This window comes from Gracilinanus agilis, chromosome 4 (assembly GCF_016433145.1).
Source record: "Gracilinanus agilis isolate LMUSP501 chromosome 4, AgileGrace, whole genome shotgun sequence".
Lineage (NCBI taxonomy): Eukaryota > Metazoa > Chordata > Mammalia > Didelphimorphia > Didelphidae > Gracilinanus > Gracilinanus agilis.
This window is the reverse complement of record NC_058133.1, coordinates 245,127,013-245,147,527: the sequence shown is the minus strand read 5'-3', so window position 1 is coordinate 245,147,527 and position 20,515 is coordinate 245,127,013. Positions and strand designations below refer to the sequence as shown.

Genomic DNA, 20,515 nt, shown 5'->3' with positions numbered 1-20,515 from the left:
CTGACTCTCAATCCACTGAGCTAACAATTTGCTCCCAACAAATAGGCTCTTAAAAGCTAGTAGGCGCTAACTCTAGCACATCCCTGACTTGATCTTAACTCTACTCCTCCCCTTTTCTCAAACAGACTGGTCCTATTATTATCCCTCTCTTTTCTTAGATGTTATCTTCTTTATTATTTGTTAAATTTTTAACTTTCCCCTCGTAAAACTATGGGCTCCAAATTTTCTCCCTCTCCTCTCCTTTCCATTGAGAAGATAAGCAACATACAAAGTTCTCCAAAATATTAGGGCAAGGGCTCCAACCAAGAATGAGTCCCTTGCTACCACAACTACTCAAAGGTCAGGGCTCAGACCACAGCTGGCAAGGAGGCAGCTGGAGGAGAGAAGCAGAGAAGAGGGCAGGCTGCTTGCAGAATTTAGCCACCATACCTCCATCTTGGGCCTCTGGAAATTTTGGCCTCATGGCACAATCAGTTCTGCAGATCAGCTCAACTGGTTTAATCCAGTTTATCAATAGTGCAGAGAAGAAGCCTCCCTCTAGAGGGCTGTGTGTTTGAAAGTGAAGGAAGGGAGGTAGGATGGTAGAATGGATGGGAGAAAGGAGAGAGAAAGGTAGAGGAAGGGAAAGGAAGGCAGCAGTCCCAGCCCTGGCAGGGAGAAATTGACCAGAGCCCTCAAATGAATGATCAGAGAGCAACTTTAGGATTTGAATAGCTAGGTTTTATTTTAATTAGAAAGGGAAAGGTCTAGGGAAAACTAGGAGGTAGGAAGAAAGGGGAAAAGGCACCAATAGAGAGATCAGGGTCTCAGGGTAGAGAGCGCTGCTTCCAGGGTGGAGAGAGAGCTAGCCTGCCTCCAGGATCAGAGAGAGCTCCTCCTGGGTAGAGAGTGAGAAAAGGTGCCAAACTTCCCCTTTTATACTTTCCCTGACACCTCCCCCAAAGGAAGTGGGAAGTGTCAGGGGAAGTTGTAGCAGAGAGAGTCCTGAGAGAAGTAGTCTTCCAGGGCTTACAATAATTTCAAATGACACAGGGCAGAGGAGCTCGGTCTCATGGAACTGGCAGAAAACCAGAGGAGTGTAAAGATTAAAAATTAAAGAAAGGTTGGACTAAATATATGAGTGTGGTCTCCAAAATTAACATATCTCAAGTCAAAATGACTTTATAGCAGTATTTATTAACAAAATAGAGGGAAAGTGTAAGGTAGAGAAATGAGAAAGGGGTTAGGGTAAGAAATCTAGATTAGCAAGCTTAACAATATCTGCTCTGGTGCCTGACTTTGCTCCAGCAGGGCTCCAGAAGCCCAGCCAGAGGACCCAGAGGTAAACTAGGTATCACTCACATGACCCCCAAGAGGGAGGGCTTTCTGGTGTTAATCTCTCCAGATGCCAGGAAAAGGAGTGAGCCTTTTCACTCACTCAGGTGGTAGTTCTTAAGGGAAGATCCAAGAGCTTCCTCACCAACGTTGGAGTCCCAGGTCCATGAAGTCAATCCTCTACCAGCCTTGAAAATGCTCAAAGAACTCCCTCCACAGGAAGTTAAAACCATTTTTATCATAACTTCCTATGCCTTCCTTCTACTTTACATGGACTAATTGCAGCTTTAGCTTTTCTTAGGACTGCCCAGGAGGCAGTCAGTTGTTTCTGATTTGTCACCCACTTTTAGCACACATGGGTTAATAGACCTCCATTTGCTTAAGGAAATGCTTCTGGTGATTAAATCTAAAAGTGGGCAAGGGGAGACTTAATCCTAACTTCACCATTCCCCCTGTTATCCTTTAGGAGACTTGTCACCCCAATGGATCATTTAACATAATCATCTTGTACCCCTAAAAATCTTCTAACAACAGGTGCCTACAATATTGCACCTTTTAAGAGGAAACTACAATAGTTAGAGATAAGAGGGAAATAGAAGAGAGGAGGAGCAAAACCAATGTTTTCTAGGCACATTGACAAAAAGCCAATTAGGGGGCAGTCCCCTTTGGCATAAGAGTTTACATTCAAAATAAATGTGTTCAATCCCTTTAGTTCAATCAATTACACCCAAAATTCATTCTGGATCTTCTGATGCAGTGTAGGTTTCTGCAGGCATCTTTCTCCAAACAGTTCATTTCTGAATTCAAGGAGTTAGCAAGCTTGTTTCCCTGGAATTTTTCTTGAAAATTTTAAATCTTGGATTTTTATAAAAATATATACAGGAGTAAGGGTGTAGAGTGGACAGAGAACCATACTAGACAGCAGGACAGAGCCAAGAGTCTCTACTGCTCAATTCAACCTGAAAGGTATGCAGATAAAGTCAAATTCTTGAAAATAAGTGAAAGATCCAACTCCCCTCCACCACCTATTGTGCTGAAACCTGTGGTAGGAATCCAGCTGACTGGGATCCCAGGGCAAAGGCTGAAACAATGACGGAGTACTTTGGTATCACCATACTCAGGACTCTGACTGGGCAGCTGGCTGGAAGGTGACTGGTAAAGGAGTAGAAAGGAGGACTGAGGAGTAACTTCCTTCAGCTGGCACTCACTTTCAGCTTTAGCCTTTACTGGCAGCTGGGGAAGATCTGACCTTAGGACACATTAATACAATGGATCAGCTCCATCAGTCTAATCTAGTTAATCAGTTGAATAGAGAAGAAGCCCCTTCAGGGCAGAAAAGCACAAACTCACAGATCCAGCAAATAAACAGAGGAGCAAGAAGACAGTCAATAAGGAGGAAGAAAGAAGGAAAAAATATGAGTAAACAACAGAAAAAGAAAAAAGAAATTACAATTGACAGCTTCTATTCAGGTAATGAACAAAGAACAAATGGAACAGAGGAGAACCAAGGAACAAAAAGCAAAAATTCAGGAACTCCAGAATTGGACCCATATAGAGATCAATACTCTATAACCAGAGACTAATCTGAGTGGCCTGGGTGGTCGTCGGATGCAAAGAATGAAACAGACTGGAAGCACGGCTTGTTAGCTCATTGTACTTCAAGAAAATACTGAAGTAGCCACTTTATTATAAAGGAAATTAAAGATCCCTTTCCCCCAAAAGCCAAGAAAATTTCCCACAGTTACAGAGAGCAAGATTTTTACTATAGTCAAAACAAAAGCCTTAGAAGCCTCCAAGGCGTAGACAAAAACCTATGCTAAACTATCAACTACATGTGTTATCTTTAAGAGGAGACTGGGACATCTCCATTAGGTCAGAAAGCCCCGTCAGTTTCTCAGCCTTGATGGAATTAAACAATTTTTGAGCCTCATTATTTTACTTTAATTCTGGGCAAAATGCCTTGCCAAGGGTTCGGCCTTGGCTGTACCAGCCATCTGTGTTCTCGGGTAAAGGGGAACAGAGTTAGCCCCCCTCCTGCTGGAGTGCTGAGAGCCCAAAGCTTTTCTTTTTTTTTTCCATATCTGCAGAGATTTTTTTTTAACATTTATTAATATTCATTTCTAACATGGTTACATGATTCATGCTCCACCTTTCCCCTTCAACCCCCCCCCCCCGCACCCCACCCCACCCTTGGCCAATGCGCGTTTCCACTAGTTTTGTCATGTGTCCTTGAACAAGACCAATTTCCAAATTGTTGGTAGTTGCATTGGTGTGGTAGTTTCGAGTCTACACCCTCAGTCATGTCCCCCCCCCCGACCCATGCGTTCAAGCAGTTGTTTTTCTTATATGTTTCCTCTCCTGCAGTCCTTCCTCTGAATGTGGGTAGCATTCTTTACCATTAATCCCTCATAGCTGTCTTGTGTCATTACATTGTTGCTGGTACAGATGTGCCTTACATTCGATTTTACCACAGTATATCAGTCTCTGTGTACAATGTTCTTCTGGCTCTGCTCCTTTAGCTCTGCATCAGTTCCTGGAGATCTTTCCAGTTCACCTGGAACTCCTCCAGTTTATTATTCCTTTTAGCACAATAGTATTCCATCACCAGCATATACCACAGTTTGTTCAGCCATTCCCCAATTGAAGGGCATACCCTCATTTTCCAGTTCTTTGCCACCACAAAAAGCACAGCTATAAATATTTTCATACAAGTCTGTTTATCTATGATCTCTTTGGGGTACAAACCCAGCAATGGTAAGGCTGGATCAAAGGGCAGGCAGTCTTTTATAGCCCTTTGAGCATAGTTCCAAATTGCCAGCCAGAATGGTTGTATCATTTCACAACTGCCACCAGCAATGCATTAATGTCCCTATTTTGCCACATCCCCTCCAACATTCATTACTCTCCCCTTCTTTCATTTTAGCCAATCTGCTAGGTGTTAGGTGATACCTCAGAGTTGTTTTGATTTGCATTTCTCTAATTATTAGAGATTTAGAACACTTTCTCATCTACTTATTGATACTTTTGATTTCTTTACCTGAGAATTGCCTATTCATGTCTCTTGCCCATTTTTCAATTGGGGAATGGATTGATTTTTTTATACAATTGATTTAATTCCTTGTATATTTGAGTAATTAGACCCCTGTCAGAGTATTTTGTTATAAAGATTTTTTCCCAATTTGTTGTTTCCCTTCTGATTTTGTTTTTGTTTCCACAAAAGCTTTTTAGCTTAATATAACCAAAACCACTTAATTTCCATTTCGTAATTTTCTCTAACTCTTGCTTGGTTTTAAAATCTTTTCTTTCCTAGAGATCTGACAGGTATACTATTCTGTGTTCACTTAACTTATTTATAGTTCCCCTCTTTATATTCAAGTCATTCACCCATTCTGAATTTATCTTGGTGTAGGGTGTGAGATGTTGATCTAAACCTAATCTCTCCCATATTGTTTTCCAAATTTCCCAGCAGTTTTTGTCAAATAGTGGGTTCATGTCCCAAAAGTTGGGCTCTTTGGGTTTATCATACACAGTCTTGCGGATGTCATTAACCCCAAGTCTATTCCACTGATCCTCCCTTCTAGCCAGTACCATATTGTTTTGATGACTGCTGCTTTATAGTATAGTTTAATATCTGGTACTGCTAGGCCCCTTCCTTCACATTTTTTTTCATTATTTCCCTTGATATTCTTGATCTTTTCTTATTCCAAATGAAATTTGTTATAGTTTTTCCTAATTCAGTAAAGAAGTTTTTTGGTAATTTGATAGGTATGGTGCTAAATAGGTAAATTAATTTGGGTAGAATGTTCATTTTTATTATGTTAGCTCGTCCTACCCACGAATAATTAATGGCTTTCCAATTGTTGAGATCCAGTTTTATTTTTTTGGAAAGTGTTTTGTAGTTGTTTTCATATAATTGCTGTGTTTGTTTTGGTAGGTAGATTCCTAAGTATTTTATATTGTCTAGGGCGATTTTGAATGGTGTTTCTCTTTCTACTTCTTGCTGCTCTAGTGTGTTGGAAATGTATAGAAATGCTGATGATTTATGTGCATTTATTTTGTATCCTACAACTTTGCTAAAGTTGTTGATTATTTCTACCAGCTTCTTAGTTGATTCTCTAGGATTTTTTAAGTATACCATCATATCATCTGCAAAGAGTGATAGCTTAGTCTCCTCATTGCCTATTTTGATACCTTCAATTTCTTTTTCTTCTCTAATTGCTATTGCTAGTGTTTCTAGTACTATGTTGAATAATAGAGGTGATTATGGGCATCCTCATTTCACTCCTGATCTTATTGGGAAGGCTTCTAATTTATCCCCATTGCATATAATGCTTGTTGGTAGTTTTAGGTATACTGTTTATTATTTTTAGGAAGGGTCCTTCTATTCCTATACTTTTCAATGTTCTCAATAGGAATGGATGCTGTATTTTGTCAAAGGCTTTTTCAGCATCTATTGAGATAATCAAGTGATTTTTGTTTGTTAGACTGTTAATATGGTCAATTATGTGGATGGTTTTCCTAATGTTGAACCATTCTTGCATTCCTGGTATAAATCCCACCTGATCATGGTGGATGATCTTCTTAATTACTTGCTGGAGTCTCTTTGCTAATATTCTATTTAAGATTTTTGCATCTATATTCATTAAGGAGATTGGTCTATAGTTTTCTTTTTCTGTTTTTGGTCTACCTGGCTTTGGAATCAGTACCATATTTGTGTCATAAAAGGAATTTGGTAGGACTCCTTCTTTGCTTATCATATCAAATAATTTGTATAGTATTGGGATTAGTTGCTCTTTGAATGTCTGATAGAATTCACTTCTTAATCCATCAGGTCCTGGTGATTTTTTCTTAGGGAGTCCTTTGATGGCTTGTTCAATTTCTATTTCTGATATGGGATTATTTAGGTATTCTATTTCTTCTGCTCTTAATCTAGGCAATTTATATTTTTGTAAATATTCATCCATATCTCCTAAATTGTTATATTTGTTGCCATATAATTGGGCGAAAGTTTGTAATGATTGCCTTAATTTCCCCTTCCTTAGAGGTGAGGTCTCCCTTTTCATCTTCAATACTGTCATTTTGGTTTTCTTCTTTCCTTTTTCTTATTAGATTGACTAGTACTTTGTCTATTTTATCTGTTTTTTCAAAATACCAGCTTCTAGTCTTATTTATTAATTCAATAGTTCTTTTACTTTTGATTTTATTAATTTCTCCCTTAATTTTTAGTATTTCTAACTTAGTTTTCATCTGGGGATTTTTAATTTGCTCGCTTTCTAATTTTTTGAGTTGCATACCCAATTCATTAATCTCTGCCCTCCTTAATTTGTTAATATATGCACTCAAGGATATAAATTTCCCCTGAGTACTGCCTTGGCTACATCCCACAGAGTTTGGTAGGATGTCCCATCATTGTCATTCTCTTCAATGAAATTGTTGATTGTTTCTATGATTTCTTCTTTGACAAATTGGTTTTGGAGAATCATATTGTTTAATTTCCATTGGTTTTTGATTTACCTGTCCAGGTGCCCTTACTAATTATTATTTTATTGCCTTATGATCTGAGAAGGTTACATTTATTATATCTGCTCTTTTGCATTTGTTTGCGATGATTCTATGCCCTATTACATGGTCAATCTTTGTGAATGTATCATGTGCAGCTGAAAAGAAGATGTATTCCTTTTTGTCCCTATTTATTTTTCTCCACATATCAATTAAATCTAATTTTTCTAGGACTTCTCCTTCTTATAATAGTATTTATCCCCTCCCCTTCCCATGCCCTCTTGGTGTGTAATAGAATATCATATTTTTCGTATTTACTCAGATTTTTCTTGCTGTCCCCTACTATTCCCCCCCTCTTTCCCACCCCCTATGTCATCTTAGACCATTTAGTATACTGTCCTCTCCCTATGAATTATTCTTCTGGTTGCTATAATAGTGAATATTGTAATAGTGAATAGAGTTCACTACAGAGAATTATATATAGTATTTCTCCACATAGTAATACAGATAATTAGATCTTATTTAAGCCCTTAAAGAGTCAAGTTTAAAAAATTATGAGTTTTCTTTCTTTTCCCTCTGTTTCTTATTTACCTTTTCATGTTTCTCTTGATTTTTGTGGTTGGGAATCAAACTTTCCATTTAGTTCTGGTCTCTTTTGTGCAAAACCTTGGAAATCTTCAATTTTGTTGAATGCCCATACTTTCCCCTGGAAGTATATAGTCAGTTTCAATGGGTAGTTGATCCATGGCTGAAGGCCCAGCTCTTTGCCTTTCTGAATATCATGTTCCAAGCTTTGTGGTCTTTTAGCGTGGAGGCTGCCAGATCCTGTGTGATCCTGATTGGTGCTCCTTGATATTTGAATTGTCTCTTTCTGGCTTCTTGTAAGATTTTTTTTCTTTTACTTGGAAGCTCTTGAATTTGGCTATTATATTCCTGGGGGTTGTCTTTTCTGGATCAAGTGTAGAGGGTAATCTATGGATCCTTTCAATGTCTATATTGCCCTCTTGTTGTAGAACTTCAGGGCAATTTTGCTGAATAATTTCTTTTAGTATGGAGTCCAAATTTCTATTAATTTCTCCCTTTTCATGGAGACCAATGATTCTCAAATTGTCTCTTCTAGACAGGTTTTCTCGGTCTTTCACTTTCTCATTGAGATATTTCATTTTTCCTTCTACTTTTTCAGTCTTTTGACTTTGTTTTATTTGTTCTTGTTGTCTTGAGAGATCATTTTCTTCTAGTTGTTCAATTCTAGCCTTTAAGGACTGGTTTTCGGCTATAATCTTTTGGTTTTTAGCTATAATCTTTTGGTCTTCGGCTATAATCTTTTGGTTTTCCTTTTCAATCTGGTCATTTCTGGTCTTTAGTTGACTTGCCTCACTGTCCAATTGCGAAATTCTGCCTTTTAAACTGTTATTTTCTTGCCAGTTCTCTTCCATCTTCTTCAACATCTCATTTTTGAACTCTTCAATAGCTTGTGACCAGCTTTCATTGTTTTGGGAAGGTTTGGATTTTTGTTTGTCCTCCTTTGTTGTCTGGATTTTCTCTGTGTAGAAGTTGTTGAGTGTTCCAGAGTTTTTCTTGATAATCTTTTTCTTCTGGGCTTCCCTATGGCTTGCCATTGTTAGCCCTGCCCCTTTTCAGCTTTGTCTTCACACTCAGGGTCTGCCTGTGTTTTCTAAGCTCTGGAGGGCTCCAGTCTCCTTGTCCTAGGGGTCAAGCCTGCTGGTAGTCCCTGGTCTGCCCCTCTGCCAAAGGCGCCTTCAGTGGTCTTGGGGGGCTGCTTCCACAGCTGCGCTCCTGTCTGCACCGGGTCCTCACTTGATGTCCTAGCTTGCGCTGGAGATCTTTATTTGCGCGTAGGGTGCTACCTTCACCAACGCAGCCGCTTCGGGGAAAGTCCCTGCTTTAGAGATCTTTAATCGATCCTAGGGCAATGCTTTCACCCACGCAGACGCTCCAGAAAGTCCCTGCGTTAGAGATCTTTGTCCACCCCTGGGGCGATGTCTTCACCCGGGCAGACTCTTGGGAACGTCTGTGCGCACCCCCCAGCCACTTGGGGTCCCACATCTTGCAGCTCACAGGTACAAGCCCTGGGGCTGCTAGTTATTTACTGGTTGCCCCAATCCTGTTTTCACTCTTGTGTGTTGGCCTTGGCGCTGTGCGTGGTGTGTGGGGGAGTGGAGGGGCTTCTTCCTCTCGCGTTTTAGTGAGAGCTGTTTCACCCCTTTATAGGGTGGAAATGCCCCACTTCTGCATACCTTCAATGCTGTGCCCTGTTGTGGGGTTCCTTCATTCATCTGGGTTTGTTTTTATGTCCCCTTGAGGAGTCCTGTATGCTTCGGTTAGGAGAGATCGAGCAGCTGCTCCTTACTCTGCCGCCATCTTAACCAGAAGTCTAGGTAATTACATCTTGATGAAAGGCAGTACAAATAAGGAAGAAATATCAGTATTCAATACATTATGGTACGATTGAATATAATGGAATTCTTTAATAGTAGTAATGCAATGATCTAGGACAGTGATGGGCAAACTATGGCCAGTGGGCCAGATGTGGCCCCCTGAAATGTTTTATCTGGCCACACAACGTTATTCCTAATCTGATGAATACAATGAGTAGGATTCAATACAATGAAACCTCAAAAGAGTTGCCTTAGAAACAGACTGACAGATGAGCATTTCCTTTCCTTTGGTCCCCTCTTTAAAAAGTTTGCCCATCACTGATCTAGGACAATCCAGAGGGACTTATGAGAAAGAACATTATCCATATCCAGGGAAAGAATTGTGGAAGTAGAAACACAGGAAAAAAAACATATGATTGGTCACATGGTTCGATGGATATATGATTGGGGATGTTGACTTTGAATAATCACTCTATTATATAATATAAATGATATGGAAATGATATGGAAATTTTGAACAATAATAATGTAAAACCCAATGGAATTACTTGTCAGCTCTAGGAAGGGGAGAAGGAGGAGGGGAGGGAAAGAACATGAATCATGTAACCATGGGAAAATATTCTTAATTAATTAATTAATTAAAGATTTAAAAAAAAAAGGTTTGGTAGAATTCTCTTATGAATCCATCTTGCCCTGGAATCTTTTGCTTAGAGAATTCTTTGATAATTTATTCAGTTTCTTTTCTGTGATGGGGTTAAGTATTTTATTTCTTCTTTTATTAATCTGGGCAGTCATATTTTGTAAATATTCATCTAGTTCACTTAGATTGTCAATTTTATTGGCATATACTTGGAAAAAATAATCAATTTCACCTTTTTCATTTTTGATACTGGTAATTTGGTTTTCCTCTTTATTTTTAAATCAATTAATGTTTTTTTCTAAAACCAGTTCATTTTCTTATATTTATTAGTTCAGTGGTTTTCTTGTTTTCTTAAAATTTTATTAATATCTTTGATTTTCAGGATTTCCAATTGGGCATTTAATTGAGGATTTTTAATTTGTTCATTTTCTAGTTTTTTGAATTGCATGCCCAGTACATTAGTCTACTTTTTCTTTATTTTATTGATGTAAGCATTAAGAAACATAAATTCCCCTCTAAGTAATAAGCTATAGCTTTAATCGTATCCCATAAATTTTGGCATGTTGATTCCTCATTGTCATTCTTTTTTTTTTTTTAAACCCTTACCTTCCATCTTAGAATCAATACAGTGTATTGGTTCTAAGGCAGAAGAGCTGTAAGGGCTAGGCAATGGTGGTTAATTGAGTTTCCCAGCGTCACACAGCTAGGAAGTGTCTGAGGTCACATTTGAACCCAGGATGTCCCATCTCTGGGCTTGGCTTTCAATCCACTGAGCCACCCAGCTGCCCTCACTGTCATTCTCTTTAAAGAAAATTTTAATTGTTTATATTATTTGTTCTTTGATCATTCATCCTTTATGATAAGATTATTTCATTTTCAATTAATTTTTAATCTTTCTGCTTCCCTTTGTTGAATGTAATTTTAATTGCACTATGGTCTAAAAAGGACACATTTACTATTTTTGCTTTTTTGTATTTGTTTGTGAGGTTCTTGCCCTATTTTTGTCAATTTTTGTGAAAATTCCATATACTGCTGAGAAAAAGGTACATTTCTTTCTATTTCCATTCAATTTTCTCCAGACAGCAATCATATTTAACTTTTCTAAAGTTCCATTTACCTCCTTAATTTTTTTCTCCTTTATTTTTGGTAAGATTTATGTGCTTCTGAGAGGGAGAAGGGTTGACATACCCCACTAATAAAGTTTCCTCCTATAACTCATGTAGCTTCTTCTTCAGGAATTTGGATGTTATGTCATTTGGTGCACATATGGTTAACATTGATACTGTTTAATTGTCTATGATGCCTTTTTCTACATGTAATTTCTTTCCTTAGCTCTTTTGATTAGATTCTTTTGATTTCACTTTGTCTGAGAACATGATTCCTATCCCTACTTTTTTTTTTCTTACTTTAACTAAAGCATAATAGATTCTGCTCCATTCCTTTACTTTTACTTTCTGTGTTCCTATCTGTTTTAAATGTGTTTTTTTGAGATAGCACATCATAGGATTTTGGTTTTTAATCCACTCTGCTATCCTTTTCTGTTCTATGGGTGAGTTCATCCCATTCACATTCGCAGTTATGATTACTAATTGTGTTCCCCTCCATTTTATTTTCCTTCCTTTTGCCTTTCTCCTTTTCTCATTTTGGCTTTTGTCTGTACACAAATGCTCTTCTGACTCCTTCTTTCCTCAATTCATCTACCTTTTTGTTCACCCCCTCTTTCTCTTTCCTCCCTTTCTTTCCAACTTTCTTATAAGGTATCCATATATCCATAGGCTGAGAATGGATATTTTTCCTAGTTTGAGCTAATTCTGATGAGAGTAAGTTCCAAGCATTGCCTGCAGCCCCTCCATCACCACTATCTTCCTTTCCACTATACTGACTCATATAAACCTCTTCATATGAGACAATTTACCCCATTCTATATCTCCTTTTTCTCTTCTCCTCATCTCTTCCTCTGTCCTGTCTCTTGATTTTGGGGAGATATAAACAGTCATTCCAAAAGGCATAGGAGGTCTTGGAGAAGTCAGTCTGAGATTTTGGTGTGGGAGCATTGAGAGTGATAAGAATGAAGAACTAGATTGGGGGGGGGGGATTTGGATGATGAGGTCATTGAGATATGAAGGGAATGACCAGATATGAGACTGTTCATTTTTGAGTCTAGAATGCCACCCCTCTACCCTCAAAAGACAAATATAACAGTAGATAGGAAGCCTGAAGTCAAAAGGAACATTGATCTTCTTTTCACCTGATATTCTCCACATCTAAGCTGGGAGATTAGACTGACATCAGGAAGTAGAAGTTGTCTTCTGCAGGCACAGATGGAAGTGGAAAACTTTGTAGAAGATAGAAGATGCCTAGCTTATCCCCTAGTAACCTTTCCTTCAGAGAATATGATGAGACCAAGAAGAAATGAAAGATTCAAAATCCTCATCCACTGAGTCTCAGATCTTCTCACGTGAGGAGCAGCAGGAAATAGTAGACTCTCTGTGCAGAGGGAAGACTTCTGGCTTCTCACAGCCTTTCCTCAGGGAACAAGCTACACCCCGTAGGAGATTGAAGTCTCAAGGTTCTAAGTCATGCAATCATAACTTTGTAAACCAATTTAATGCATACTAAGAGCTGATAAGTCCTATTCTGGGTGCGCCATTTCTCATTTCTTACCACTGACTCCTGGCTCTGCCTTTTTCTATATTTGTGACTTTGTGAAAGCTAAAAACTTCTCTGGACTTCAGTCTCTTCATTCAAAAGATGAGGTATTTGGACTAACTGGCTTCTAAGATATCTTCTGGTTCTAAACCTATGATTTCATGAATTTACATATGTGTTCCAGTGGCTTACTAAATGGCCTAGGAGGGATCTCCATTAGCAAATAGAATAGGGTAGTGTCAGAGAATCAACACTCAATTGAGGTGGATCCTGGAAATATGACTGGTACCATAGAAGACTGGAAGGGAGAGAATGTCTCAGAAAAGCCCATAGGAGTAATTTTTTTACTTACATTTTTTTTGAAAGTTGAAGATTGATGTCAGAAACCTAAGTTAATTAAAGTCTAGGGATAAAATTCCTTAAGGACATGTCTTATGGGACAATTCCAATCCTCTCTTTAGATTTCCTATCCTGTATGTTCTAAGTTGTATTTAATTTCCATAACATTATAGAATCACTGACTCTCTGAGTTGAAAACTAATCTAGTTTTGTGCTGTGAAAGTAGGAAAACATCTTTCAATTGTCTGAATTTCTTTTTTTTTCCAAAGAGAATGAAAGAAGAATAAATGTTTCCAAGAGCTCTAAGGTACTGAGACAAATCTAGAAAATTTCCATATTTCTGAAAAGCAGCAATGACTGAGCACAAATATAATAAGGTAGCCAATTTACTAGTGCCTTGTCTGTTTATAGTCATGCTTAAGAAATGCTTATTGAATCTAATTTAATATGGAACAAAGTTTTCTCTATATGTTAAAGCATGAGAGGTCAGGTCCATCAGGTAATGTAAGGAAGAAGTATTAATCATACTCTAGATTAAAGATGTAGTATATTGTAGTTTGAAGGACACTAGATTTGGAATCAAAAGATTGAGGTTTGAATCATGACTCTACTATCTGTGTGGTCTTTCATAATCTATTTAACCTCTCTGGACCTCAATTTCCTTATCTGTAGAAGGAAGGGATTTTGATAATTTTCTGCTAACTCTAGAGCCTGTTTATACATTCACAAAATCTTTATCCCACAGAATCCTACATATTTAAATTAAATCTATTTTAAAAAATTGATTAGATTTAGAATCAGCATTTTCATTCTGAAATTTTACATCCTTTGAAGGCTAGATTCAGGTTAAATCCAAAGGTTTCCATAGTGATCTCTATGTTTTCACAAATCCCTTTGCCCCATGTAGTCTCAGGACACAGAACTTACTTCTATAAGAACTTGAGGATTTTAAATTCTACTTCCCTTCTTTGAGAAGTCTATTAAAGAAAAGGAATATTATCCAAGCTCCAAGAAACCAATCTGCTTTTGGCAATAAACTACATGCTGATGGCTGGACCCAGATATATGGCCCACCTAAAAATTTTGGCATTTTAAAAACATAATTAGCTGGCACATATGAACTAAGAGTATTTGCCAGCAGGTTACTAATAGTAATTTACTATGGCCAGGTGTCATATTGACAGGCATGAATGAAATGGGACACACCTCAAAACTGCTCTACATCATTATCTATTTTTTTCTTTTGCTCTAGTCTCTTTTAAAGTGAGTACTCTTTTCTTATCTATTATCTCTACTTCTCACTTTTCTTTCAATCCCTTCTTAATTCTTAATCCTTGCTGTCTGACTTCAGACCTTAATACACAGCTGCAACACTTCTCTCCAAGTTTATCAATAATTTCTTAATTGCAAAATCAAATGGTCCCTTTTTCAGGCCTCATATACACAGTCTCTAGTTGGTTTAACATTGTTGACTCTCCTCATTTTCTGCATGTCTTCTTCCTGAATTATTGTGATACTGCTCTTTCCAGATTTTTCCCCATTTGTCTGATTTCTAATATCAGTCTCTTTTACCAGATCAGAATTCATTCCTGACCCCTTAACTATGGATGTTTCCCAATTCTTTGACCTGGTCCTCATTATTTTCTGTCTGCTTCTTCTCTCTTAGAGGTCTCATCAGCTCAATGTCATTGTTATAAATATTAACTTATATATATATATGTGTGTATGTGTGTGTGTGTGTGTGTTTGTGTGTGTATACATATATGCAGCCTGAGTTTTAATCCTAATCTAATTTTATACCACCAAATACCTAATGGATATCTCTAACTAGGTGTTATGTAGAAATCTCAAGTTCAATTTAATCAAAGTAAAATTTATAAAGTGACATTTAGAGCTAGAAAAAACCTCAGACACCTAAGATAACCTCATTGTTTTACAATTGAGAAAACTGGCCTCAGATCTTTTTATTTTAGAGACAGTGTGCTTTCCTTATGTCTCTTCATAATTTCTATACTTCATCCAGACTGGCCTCCTTGCTGCTCTCTGAACTTTGCATTTTATTTCCTGCCTCTAAGCTTTTTCAAGGGCTTTACCTTATGCCTGGAATTCTCACCTCTTCATCTCTTAAAATCTCTAGATTCCTTTAAGGTTCAGTGCTTTCTTGATTCCTCTCTAACAATAATTAGGGATCAGTTAATGCTTTTTACCCTTTCAAATTTTCATGTATATGCTTTGCTACTCACATGTACTCACATGCCCCCCAGTAGAACTTAAGATACTTGAGATCATACATACACCGTTTGACAATTTTCTTTGTATCCCCAAGCCCTAACTTCATTCCTTACACATTGAAAGCTTATTGGATTGAATTGGGTTAGATTATCAAATGAATTCGAACATAATTAATTATGTAACAAAATTAATGAACTGCACACATAATGGTTTCTGATCATTTGTTCTATTATGAGGAAACTTGAATACCCTTTAGTCTAACCCATGGATAAGAAGTTTGGATGATACAATCAAAGGGAAACAAGTAGTATGTAAACATTATGAAACCTTGCTACTCCTTCTACAGGAGAGGAAGATGATGAGTTTTCTTTCTTGGCAAGGAACAGAGAAACTTTTAGGTGCTCATCACCATGAGAATTTAATGGGTCCTTTATTATGGAAAACCACAAATGCTAGAATAAGGAGTTGTTTGAGGTAGGGGTGGGGTAGGAGTAGAAACCACAATATTCTAATTCCTGAAAACATAGTAGGTATTCTAGTTAAATTATTGTAATGCATTCTGGCATCATGAATGCCTTCTACTATATATTAAAAGCTTATTGGTTACAATAAAAGTATTTGCCTTGGGTATAGGCCTAATTTTTTTTAATGATTTTTTTGTGGGAAAGTCACATTGCACAAATCTTTTATTTTGTTCTTGGATGCCAGGCTAATAAAATATTTTCTTATGTCCTCTGAATGAACAATTACATTTGAAAATAAAAGGGCACAGGAAAGCATCATTGCTCTTTTTCATTTACATTATGAGTGTTACTGTTTATTGTGTTCTTGGGTCTGTTTATTTCACTTAGTTCATATACATCTTTCCATACTTCTCTCTATTCATCACATAATTCTCACAGGACAGTAATATTCTATTACATTTATGTATTGCAGTTTGTTTATCCACTCCCCAATTGATAAGCATATATTTTGTTTCCAATTTTTATCTATCACAAAAAGAATTACTACAAATATTTTGGAATATATGAAGATTTTTTCTTTTTGATGAATTCCTTGGTATATATTATATGTGCATATAATATATGTCTAGTATTGGAGTCTGATTCAAAGGTGTGAATAGTCTTCTGAAATGGTTGTAATATTTCACAGTTCCATCAACAATATAACATTCAGTGTGCCTCACTTTCCCTAATTCCTTCAACATTGACTGTTGCAACTTCTGTTAATTTTGCCAATTTGCAATGTAAGAAGTGAAATTTAAGGGTTGTTTTGATTTGCATTTCTTTTATTATTTTATTAGTGATTTGGAGTATTTTAATGGTTGTGAAATTTGTAGTTCTTATGAAAACTGTTCATATCTTTTGATAATTTGTCTATTGGGGAATGCCTATTATATATATCATATACATATTTATTTATTGTTTACCTATCTTGGATATTGAGTCCTGATCAAAGATATTTGATATTTAGATTTTTCCAACTCAACATTTTCCTTCTCATCCTTGATGCATTAATATTGTCTTGTAGAAGTTTTTCAGTTTCAAGTAAAGTTATGTTGTCTTTTATAATTACCTTTATTTCTTGATTAAGAACATATCTTCTAAATTTTCTGCTTCTCTTCTAATTTTTTTATAGTATCAGCTTTAATATTAAGATCACATATCCATTTAGGATATATTGTGGATTTCTGTGGTCACTTTCCAATTTCCTCAGACATTGAATTTTTAAATCCAATAAGGATATTTTCCCTAAGTAATTTTTGTTTTCCACTTTATCATACAATAGGTTAAGTTCTATTGTTTCTGAATCTTTCATTTAGTTTGCTCCATTGATCTATCTCTCTACTCTTTAACCAAGACCAGATGGTTTTGATGACAGCTGCTTTATGATATAGTTTGAGGTCTAGAACTACTATTCTCCCTTTATCTATACTTCTTTCTCTTGATAGTCTAGATATTTTGTTTATCCAAATAAATTTTATATTATTGTATCCTCTTGCTAATTTGACTGGCATAGCATTAAAAGTGCAGATTAATTTTGGTAGCATGTAATTTTTATGTTGACTTGGTTTTCTTCCTTCCCCCTCTTTTTAATTTCTTCCCTTCCTCCCCCTCTTCCAACAGGTTTTTGCTTTCCTGAGACCACCTCATTAACCCTGAAACCCTAATTGATCCTGGTGCATCACACACTTCTCTGTTTCTGTTCCCCTCCCCCTCTTTCAAGTATGTTCCCATATTCTAATGTAGACCTATTGAATAATTATCATTTAACCTGAAGGCAGATTATTCTCGGATTCTGTCCACAGTGTCTCCTGTCCACCTCTTCACTGTTACTTCTTCAAGAATTCCATCATCTTGTATATGGTTAGAAAAAAAAAGTCTCACTCTTTACTATTTACTAGTCATTGTTACTATTGCTGTCCTTACCTTTTGCATTTATTCACACTTGCATTTCTGTTGTTTCAGGTATTTGAGAAGCAACTAATCTCATCAGTTCTGACTTTCTTTCTAACACTGTTTCAAACTCTTCATTATTGAATTCCTATATGGATGAGTTCAGATTTGCAGATGTCAACCTGGGGCAGCATCAAGCTCCAATGCTCTTCAAAACAAATTTTTCCATTCCCTCCTTTTTCTAGTGGCTTCTAAATAATCAAATTTGACCTCAAGCACTGACTAGTTTTGCCACTCTGACAAGTCACTTATCCTCAATTGCCTAACCTTTGCTACTCTTCTATCTTAGAATTGATACTAAGATAGAATGAAAGAGGAAAAAATTATTAAAGGAAAGACTCGTGCTTGGAAAATATACAACTCACTTGCTGAAAATGCATGATATATTTTAAACTTAAATGTAACATTGTTTTTCTCTACTTCCTTATTTCTAGACAATTGATAAAACAATAAACGAGGCCCTAATTTCCAAGGCATAAATGCTCACAAAGAGAATTTAATAATTAGCTTTCCTAAACTCATTCTAATTGGCCTCAGCACAACCCTAGAAAGTTCCAAATACCCCTAAGTCTTGAGATGGATATCCAGAATGTCAGTATAATCTTCTACAATGCACTTTCTGTTGTGTTCTGCCATAATGAAGACAATACTGGGATGGATAGGGATAACCTAATATGAGAATTTTCTTGCTTTTATGAGCTTAAGTTTGTTTCCATATGCTACATATAAATACATGCATATATATACCCACACACACACACATATTTATATAAATATTTAGTCATTTGAAGAAAACCAACTGATTTAGTTCTTCCAATATATATATCATTAGGATAATAGGAAGAGAAGAAAGGGTACAGCCATGATTTTCGAGTCCCCACTACTTCTAGAGACAGGAAGTCAGAAAACCACAAATAACAATAATTTAACCTGTTCCATTCTATCATCTCTTCATGAACTTGATTTTTTAAAATAGCAAATATATTTGCACAATAATTTGAAACTTATATTTGTACAATTTGCTCAATAAGATTGTTTGTGTACCATGTTAATTCTCACTATAAACTTTTCAAGTCACTTCACCTCTCTTGAACTCAGTTTCTTCAACCATAAAATAAATTTGAGTGCTGTGATCTCTAAGGGATCTTTCTAGTCCTAAGATTCTGTGATAATGACTTATCTTCAGAAAGTGAGCATAGAGTATAGAAGCAGCCTAGAATTCAGAAAGACCTATGTTCAAGTCCTGACTCTGATATATTGAGTGTGTGACCGTGGAAGTCACTTAACCTCTCAATAGTCCAAGCAACTCCCTAAAGCCAAAAGTTGCAAAGTAAGATGCTTATTAAAATTCCCAACATTGATTAAATAAAATATCATCCAAAAACAGCAACAACATTAAACTTTTCTTCAAACAAATCTAAAATTATTCATCTACTTAGATTGTCTTGGGCTCTAGGTTTAGGCTTAGATTGTCTGAGGCACTAAAATATGAAATATTTTTGTTGGTTCTCATGGTGCAGGTAAACTTCAGTGGGAGGGGGGGGTGCATGTATGTTTGACATTCTGAACTGTGATTTCATCCGTATGAGGAAGTTCTAGTGTCAAAAATCTCTCCATTAATGCAGATCTGTAATTTAGAGGCAAGACATAATTCTATGTCATCTTGACTCAAAGGCAGATATTTTATATATTATACTCAATGGTTTCTTACAGATAGTCATATATAGTTTCAAATTTATTATGGTAAAACTCATATTTTTGTTGTATTTTCTCCCACTACACTCCAGTTCACCTCAATGAAGCAAAAACATGGAAAGAGGGAATACAACATCAACAACAGATTTCATTCTTCTCGGCCTTTTCCCTGGAATGAAACATATAGATTTCATTATCTCCATCATCTTCCTAATTTATATCTTTGCTATCACTGGAAATGTCATCCTCATATTTTTGATTTGGGCAGATTCCCGTCTCCACACTCCGATGTATATCCTGCTCAGTCAACTTTCTGTCATTGATGTGGCCTTTATCTCCAGTGTTGTTCCAAAGATGGTTATTGACTTTTTCTCAGGGAAGAAAGACATCTCACATCTTGGATGTGGAAGTCAGATGTTTTTCTCCCTAATGCTAGGAGGTGCTGAGTGTATCCTTATCACACTTATGGCTTACGATCGCTATGTGGCTGTCTGTAATCCATTACGCTATGTGGTCATCATGAATCATAACATCTGTGTGCAGATGGTTGTTGGATCCTGGATTGGAGGCGCATTAAATTCACTAGTCCAAACAATCTATACAATGCATTTCCAATTCTGTAACTCTAGAGAGATAAATTATTTTTTCTGTGAAGTCATGGCAGTTCTAAAGCTCTCTTGTGAGGACACTTCGACCTATGAGATGGGGATATTAATGGCAGGCATTGTGTTTGTCCTTATCCCATTAGGACTCATTCTGACCTCTTACATACTTATCTTCCTTTCTGTCTTGCATATGAACTCCCCTGAGGGGAGGAATAAAGCCTTAGCAACCTGTTCATCCCACTTGACTGTGGTGAGTCTCTACTTTGGACCAGGAATCTTCATCTACATGATGCCTCGTTCCTCTCAAATTCTCAAGTTAAACCAGATCCTTTCCATTTTATGTACCATCCTTACTCCTATGCTCAATCCTCTCATCTATAGCCTGAGGAACAAAGACATGGTAGGAGCTCTAAGGAAGGTCCTGGAAAGGTTCCTGTGCTCTAAATAGTACATGAAGACTTTGTAGTTATGAAGAGTAGAACTTGTCTAAGTCCAGTCTAATGAAGCCTGTTTCTATGGATGATTCAATCTCAAGTTTTTGATATGCTTTTTGTGACCTTATAGAATCAATGCTGTTCTCATTCATCTTGCAACTGGAAATAAGGGGGAAGAGAAGAGAATAATAACCAGAAAAAATGAGCAAAAGACAAAAAAAAACAAAAAACCTAACCTTAGAAAGTTCCTTTA

The 20,515-nt window shown here is 36.7% G+C and overlaps 1 protein-coding gene across 1 annotated transcript; it reads left to right on the top strand.

Moving 5' to 3' along the window:
* The first annotated feature begins 19,337 nt into the window (after window positions 1-19,337).
* On the top strand, window positions 19,338-20,276 carry LOC123246269 (olfactory receptor 2L8-like). Its single transcript, XM_044675191.1, has one exon. The coding sequence runs from the start codon at window positions 19,338-19,340 to the stop codon at window positions 20,274-20,276; it is 939 nt and encodes a 312-aa protein (XP_044531126.1).
* Window positions 20,277-20,515: the final 239 nt, after the last annotated feature.

What these genes read in the sequence shown, in the direction of transcription:
- LOC123246269 (XM_044675191.1), top strand. Translation starts at nt 19,338, where the DNA reads ATGGAAAGAGGGAATACAACATCAACAACAGATTTCATTCTTCTCGGC.